Here is a 7,940-nt window from a genome sequence, read left to right on the forward strand (position 1 = left end):
CCAGAGATGGAAAGTTTTGCCTCTTCTTTGTTAAACTGCTCAAACTGAGTCTCATGTTGGAGAACATGTGAACATCTGCTTTTATGTCTATTCACATTTTCTCAGTTGGACACACAGGCTTTGGACTTTAACTGATCCATTTAAGACTATTCAATTCACCCAGTATGCATAGCATGACACTACCAACACCGTGTGCCACCACAGCATAGAAGGTCAATTGCATTTTTCAGTGTTATATTTTTGTTGGAACCAGCTGCTCGTTTCGAGACTCCAGTGATTGGAGTCTCGTTCCATCGATCGTACACACGCTGACTGACGTACCGCTGTGAGTCCTCTGGTTGAAGTGCTGACACATACAGAGAATACACTCCTTGTGTCGATAAAATAACCGGTTTGGTTCAGAAGTTAACAGCAAAACCCTATTTCATAAAACTCCAATCAGAAGTTCTAATGTACACAATCATGATAAACTAGTTTTATTTTGCTAGTGGAGTCCAAGAACTCTCTTTCAGTTCATCATTCTGTGATATATGTAATTATATTGCAATTACATATTTACCTACTTTGCAGTTATCATAGTATATAAAAAGGTGATAGATGGAACATGGATCAATCTATCACCTTTTTAGATATGTGATAGATTTCCAGAGGTCAGTCAGATTGACCTCACCTCTCAGTGTTCCAGAGGTGCGAATATTTTGGGGCTTTACTGTAGATATGGTTTCTCTTTTTGAATATGTATAACGTGAATTTAAGTAGTGCATTTTGGGGGAAAGGTGTTGGTTTATGAACTTTGTTGTGAGTGGAGCTGAGCCATCTGATTCCTCCCTGAGTTTCTCCTGACTGAGCCGTCACACACTCTGTCTGCCTCTTTCAACTCAGTCGCTCTCATTTTTTCTTTCTCGATCTTTCCAATAATTATTTGTGTAACTTTTTGTCAATATTGGACCCAAACAAATATTATTAGATCGATGCATCTCTAAAAAGAACAGGATTTGAAAATTAATTTTTTTCTTTTACTTTTTTGAACAATATTTTTAGACACCAGACTTGCAGTGGGATGGTTCTGTGTTATATTGTAAATAAAAACAATCTACTTCACCATACACAGTCATTAGTTATGTTGACTGAAACATAACGACTAATCATATTTGACACTTTTGAAGTGCAGATGTTTTACTCATTATCGCCGAGGAGCTGCTGTCAGTCACAATGAGATTCACTTCCTGTTCCTTACAGTAATAGATAGAAGCAGCTGAGTTACACTCTGAGCTGCATGATGTGGCTGGAGGTCTGGACACACAGGGAGGATCATGGGACTCCTAAAGGTCACCACTGGTCAATTCCTCTCCCCACTGTCCTTGGATTTCTGTTATTGGAGGCGAGATGTAACCATGACCTTTTCAGTCTCTCTCTGCCTCTGTGTCTCACACACACACAGAGGGAATGAAGACATGGAGCAGTTAAATGGTATAACCAGTCACACACAGAAGAAGGACACATATGAGTGTGTGCGTGTAGGCATGTGTGTGTGCGTGTGTGTGTGTGTGTGTGTAACTCAGGCTAGCTGGAACAAAGCTTAACATGCAGAATGATGCAGAGCTTAAACAGACAAACTGGTGAGGAGTTCTGTGAACTAGAACTTATCACAAGGTTCTGTGGAGTGTCCAGATTGACTCATTTAAGACCAAAACAGAGTTTTTATTCTCTGTTGACCGTGCCCTGCACAAAACTCTCAGCTCCAATCTAAGGGTGAGTAAACGCATAAAGGAACCTCCAGGTGAGCCTGCAGCACCTCGTCCCAAAGAGCAAATCAGAGCTTCAGGTTTTCCCATAGGAAAGGAAAAAAAAGTAAAAGGTGCTTTGGGACGTCCAGGATCCTGCAGGGCTCAAACGTCTGAGGTGATTCCTTTTCACTAGAGGACAGTTGTCATATTTTGTACAGATATAATCAATTAGGTATTTACTTTTCAAAACAAGGTTTTCTTTGGTAAAATATTAACTTTCCAAGCCTGGCCATGTCCTTCCTGTGAATTCCTCTCCTAAAACATTCTCACTTTCTCCCATCGACTCGGATTGTCTCCAGTTTCCAATCAACAAACAGAATGAGGAGTTGTGAACAATGACGTAGATTTTCGGCATTGTAGAATTGTAGTCTGTCTGTAGTTTTAACGATGGCAGTGGAGGAAGGGAATGAATTAAGTCCTCGTTGGGCATGCCTCCAAATATTGAATTACAGTAACAGTCCCATCTTCAGCTCAACACTACCCTCTTCTCAGTGGAGGATGGTTGTTCACAACGCAGGGAACTCCCAGTGAGCTGCTTAGTGTGGAACTAACACATTACATGCGTCACAGGCAAACATTAGGCATTGGATAAAATTTAGAACCTCAACAACAATCATTTCCATTAAACAATCCTTTCTCAACAGACCCTCCAGAGCAAAGTGTAGTACAGGGTCTGGTTTTTACCAGGCTACAGTTTTCCGATCAGGCTTTAACTCTGACCTACGTTTGTCTTTGTGCTTAAGCCTGAGGAAGGTTTTAGGACTGATTTCACCAACGTTCCCACATCACATGATTCAAGATAATCAGAACTCACATCCAGCCAAGCAAAAGCTAAAAATGAAATCTTCCCTGATGTTATCTATTCAGCCACATGGGAAAGTTTCCCTGCTTTAATGGCCTGTTCAGGATCTCAGTTGTATTAAAGAGCAAACGTTTCAGGATGGAAACTCTTCAGACTTAAAACTGAAAATAAAAACTGTGGGAGAGAGAGTTGAAAGAGTTATGTTTTAATTGTTTTTAGTGACATTTCATCTGTGCATATACCTGTGCTTTCGGGCCTGGGTGATTTTAGATTTGTAAATTTTTATACTGATAAATGAATTCAGCAAGTCAAAAACAATTTTGACTTGCTGTTGTTGGTTGTTGTGTGTATTTTAAAAGACAAGAATTGTTATTGAGAAATCAGAAGTTTACAAAATCTGCAACCAGATATTGGTCAAGCTCATGGTTAACTGTATGACACAAGAAATGGTGGTTTTAAGAACATTTAACCATTTGATGTCTTCTTAACAGTCTCACCAGAAGCATTTGTTATTGTAAATTTATCTATATTTCTGTGTTTTTTCAGTTAGTTTCTTAGCCACAGCTTCATCACTGACATTTATCCTACAGCAACACCCTGAGTATAAAATAATCTGTTTACCTCTGAGTAGCTGAACCATTAGAACAATAACTTCCTTTTAAGGAGCTGTGTTGACAGACTCTGCTGTCTTTCAACATTTTTGTATATGCAGTTCAAATGAAACCAGATATTTACTTACACTGAAAAGTCAGTGAGAACCTTTTTTTTAGAAATATTTTTGTAACTTTGTCATACAGTTCAAAAGACATTCATCCCTGATGCTGACCGAAATGCATGTAAGATTGTGAATTCAAGGAAAGTCACAAAAAAAATTCTAAAAAATGTTTTTAGCCAAATTTTCTGGCCTGGCATGTAACAAATAAAAATAATTTTAGTAATTCTAACTGATCTAAAAACAGTTTGGTCTGATTTAACTTCAGACAGTGAGTACAAAAAGGTGTGTCTTTTTATTCAGTGCATGGATCAGGTTTCAGCTGTAAACATGCAGGCACAGACCTGCTAACAAAAACCGAAGAACTTCCTAGTTTGGTAACTTGTTACTGAGGGTTTTCATTATCAGACACACATCTGTAATCTGAAGCTTCTCAGCTCTTCAAGTTGTAAGTCAACTAATTTATTTCCAACATATATATTTTTGAATAATTTCATATTCTTCTATAAGTATGACCCTGAACGTCTAACTTTTTGTTTTTATTTGTGGCTGATTTTAGGTAAAGATAGAAATGTTACCAAACAGTACTAATGGAAGTGAAGAGTTTTCACCGTGCAGCAGAGATGGTGACAACAGGCTGGGAGCTCAGCTGTCCATCCTCTACTACTTCATGTTCGTCTTCAGTCTGCTTGGCAACGGGCTTGTTCTGTTCATCATCTACCGGTGAGTCCAAGTAAAGCAGAAACAAGGCTGATAAAAATGACGAGTCTAAAGAACACAGAATAATAATGGAACTAGAATCAATTCATCAAACCCAAAAACAACTGAAAAACAATCCTATATTGCGTTTGACAGATTTTGCCTAGAAGTTGGACTTTTCAAGTTCAAGTTACTCTTCAGAAATGGTTGTGACATGAAGTGAATTGAGAAAAAGGTCCAGAGTCCAACATTTGCAAGACTTTCACAGATTTTACCCTGTAGGGAGACTGGCTGCACTTTTAAGAAATACATTAGCTAGCAGACGAGATGTAATGAATTACGTCTGTGTCTTAATGTAAAAAGGGAAAAAATGGCCCAGACAGATTCACTGTTGAAATGTTTCTGAACATGACAACAAAACATAAGCATGAGGTGGACAAAGACATAAGATACTAGACTGAAACTAAATTTGCTACAACATAGCAAATATAATACAAAATTTCCCTTTCACAACTTAGTGTGTGTTTTACCAAAGATAACAACACACACAAAAAATATATCAAAGCTCATTTTGATTGTGGACTTGAGGAAACATTTAATACAAAGACAGAAGAAAAGACAGTAGTTATTGGCTTTGGTCCCAAAGAAGCAAGGTTAGAGAGCAACCAGGCACAATTCCAAAATAGTAGGTGTCAGTGTTAGTGTAAGTATTCACAACTGATCTGATTCATGAACGACAGAAGTTGAGTCTCCGTTAGTCAGAGCTGTTCTTTGGTTTTACAACTGTTTGCTTACAATACTCTGCAGTAACTCTTATTACATTTGATTTGACTTTTTCTTTTTTGAAATGTTATATTATATAAAAATACATACGTGATATTTGCTTTTTTACTGCAGTTATTTACTAAATACAGGCCCAACTTTTTTGTGAACTTCATCCACAAAAACAACTAGAATTAAACTTTATTACAGATAAAATGGCTTGTTTTTGGAAAAATTTACATTTTCAAAAATGGGTCACGTGAGCAGGTCTTTGAAGTGAACGGATCCTGAAGATGTTTCGTTTCAGAGTCAGAAGTACCATCACTAGTGTAGTGATGAAGTGGTACCTATAATTTTATATCCGGACAAATCAGACCAAATCTGCCAAAAAGCAACTTATAAACACTGTTTGTTTCTTTCTCTCTGTCTGTCATCCCAGATTCGAGAGGCTGACCACTGTGATCAACATCTTGCTGGTCAACCTGGTGGCGTCCTCCCTGATCTTCATGAGCAGCCTTCCCTTTGTGGCCGTCTACATGCAGATCTCTGAATGGATTTTTGGCTCAGCTATGTGCAAGATCGTCTTCAGTGCCTACTACATGGGCTTCTACAGCTCAGTTTTCTTTTTAACTCTGCTGATGTTTGACCAACATCTGGCTGTTGTGTATTCGCTGCCTGCTGCTCATGTGAGGAATCAACGTTACGCAGTCATTTCCTGTGTGGTGGTGTGGCTGGTGAGCGGTTTGGCTTGCATCAGGCCGATGCTTTCCCTCAACACTTTCACGTATTTAAACAATTCAATACATTGTGATTATTATCCCACTGATCTCCCAAATATGGATGTAGTGATAAATGCTGGATTTTATATTCAGCTTTTTGTGTTCTTCATCCTCCCTCTGGCTGCTATTATCTACTGCAACGTCAGGATTACAATCACAGTCATATCAACAAGAATAGCTTCTAAATTCAAGACAGTCAGACTGGTCTTAGTCATCATGCTGCTGTGTTTTATCTGCTGTACTCCATTCAGTGTTGTTGTAGTGCTTCTGGAACATGGACCCAATAGCTGTGAGGAATCACAGAAACTCGGTTACGCCTTTCAGATCACTCGTAACATGGCATACTTTTACTTTTGCATCAGTCCTTTCTTCTACACATTGCTAGGGGCGAAATTCCAAGATCGTGTCAGACATTTGTTAGTGAAATGTTTCCCAGGATTGAGGAAGGACATTTCTCTGCCTGAATGCAGCCCAGCTACCCTGCCAACAAAAAGTCCAACAAACAACAAAACCTTGGCCTGCAATGCATAAGTTTTAGGGTCGACCATCGTCAATGTTGGACTTTTCAAGTTCAAGTTACTCTTCAGCAATGATTGTGACATTGTGTGTCCCTTTTGGGTCAGCTATGTGCACCAATCAGTAGCTCTATAACAGGGGAGTTTCTGACCAGGTTCCTAAAGTTAGAAGGCTGTATGTCCACAGCTCAGCTGCAGTATATCCAGATCAAATGCAAAAAGCTAATGTAAACTAGAACAAGATGGTGGACAACATTCCCATGCTGTGTTTTACTGTGTATCTGTGTTTTACTTCTAGTTAAACACAGCATGTTAGATTACATGCAACTGTTTACACAGATAAACATGGCACCTTCAGGTAACTAGAAATTGCATCTAAAGATGAACCAAACGTGGTTCTTCAGTTTATTGATAAAAAAAAAAGGTTTTATTTGTAGCCTTAAAAATGCATCCTCAGGTGTGCTTCCATTTAACTCGGATGTTGTAAATTAACTTAATATGTAATTAATTTATGTGTAATGTCTAATCAGGAAATGGCTGTTTCCTTTGGCTTGTACATCATTTATGTGATGCAAATCCATGTGCACCTTACCTGCAGGTGAGTTGGCATCATCTTGGATAATCTATCTCTGCTGTACAAACCTCACAAAGTCATCAATATAGATGTTTTTCTGACACTTTCATTCAACTTGTTTTCTGCGGTTTTATTGTTTTAATGTTTGTTTTATGTTATGATGGTGTAAATTGTAAAGCACTCTGGTCAACTGCTGTTTTAAATGTACTGTACAAATAAATTTGTGCAAAATTGTTTTTGAGTGTTGCAGATGGAGACTTTGTGTATATTTATAGCATTTTAGTACATTTACTCATTTTCACTGGGAGTTCAAAGTACATCATATGACTTGATGGACTTCGTGAGAGGTCAAATTAAAATCTGAAATGACAATTTCAGATCCTACAACTAAATTTAACTGAAAATCTTCGGAAGAGGTTTGCAGACAAGAAATGTTTCTAGAGTCCGGGGCAGTTCAAAGGGCAGACATTTGGTCAAGATATCGAATAATAACAGAAATATCTCAAATAATTACTGAATGCTTGAACTGAAACAAAAGTATTAGTTTAAGGCAGAGCACACTTCTGCAGCCAGATTATCTGCTTTTATATATACATATTCTGCCCTTAATAGATCTGTTTGTTGTTTTAGCTAAATTTTACTGGATAAAAGTTGTGTTACAAACACAGGTTTGAAGCCATTTATCATGACCTCATAGTTTTTACATCATAAAAAGTTGTAAATATAGCACAGCATCATATAGTTTTATGTGTGAATGTATACATTTTACAAACCATAGCAGAAGCATGAGATCATTTATTTAGCTCAGCATCTTTACAAGTCCATCTGATTAATGTTGCAGAGCCATCGAGGTAATGGGTGTTTGTTAATTCAGGTCAAAGGTCAGTTCAGTGTGTATGAGTTAGGGTAATATTATGGCTGTACACACATGATGGGAGCCCCTCTGAACCAAATCACACATAGAGCGATGGATCTGCAACAGCTTAGAGAAGTCAGGGAGTTTATGGACACCAATCAGAGCTCTGCTGCCCTCTGGTGTTCATAATGAAACATTACAGCTGTAACAGTGGATTAGAATAAAAAATAGAAATCAGCACGTGAGTACTAATACGCCTAAAAAATTTGTCTATTGCATAAAAGTGCAATATTTTTGGCCATTCAACTCAGATGTTATATAGAATCATCTCACAGATAGAGTGATCTATTCTAAGCCTGTGTTTCTTGTAGTTTTGATGTTTATGGCTTACAGATAATGAAAAAGCAAAATTCAGTGTGTCAGAAAACTAGAAAACTACATATAAAAAAATGGA

General features: G+C 37.9%; 1 protein-coding gene across 1 annotated transcript; it reads left to right on the forward strand.

Moving 5' to 3' along the window:
- The first annotated feature begins 3,535 nt into the window (after window positions 1–3,535).
- On the forward strand, window positions 3,536–6,866 carry LOC103482363 (C-C chemokine receptor type 1-like). Its single transcript, XM_008438490.3, has 3 exons — window positions 3,536–3,749; window positions 3,861–4,024; window positions 5,202–6,866. Exons 2-3 carry the CDS (start codon window positions 3,873–3,875, stop codon window positions 6,070–6,072), a joined length of 1,023 nt encoding a protein of 340 aa, XP_008436712.2. The 5' UTR covers window positions 3,536–3,749; window positions 3,861–3,872; the 3' UTR covers window positions 6,073–6,866.
- Window positions 6,867–7,940: the final 1,074 nt, after the last annotated feature.

The sequence above is a fragment of the Poecilia reticulata genome, chromosome 20 (assembly GCF_904066995.2).
Source record: "Poecilia reticulata chromosome 20, P_reticulata-male-v2, whole genome shotgun sequence".
NCBI lineage: Eukaryota > Metazoa > Chordata > Actinopteri > Cyprinodontiformes > Poeciliidae > Poecilia > Poecilia reticulata.

What these genes read in the sequence shown, in the direction of transcription:
- LOC103482363 (XM_008438490.3), top strand. Translation starts at nt 3,873, where the DNA reads ATGTTACCAAACAGTACTAATGGAAGTGAAGAGTTTTCACCGTGCAGC. An exon ending in GTTCTGTTCATCATCTACCG is followed by an intron (nt 4,025 to 5,201) that starts GTGAGTCCAAGT and finishes CTGTCATCCCAG; the next exon opens with ATTCGAGAGGCTGACCACTG.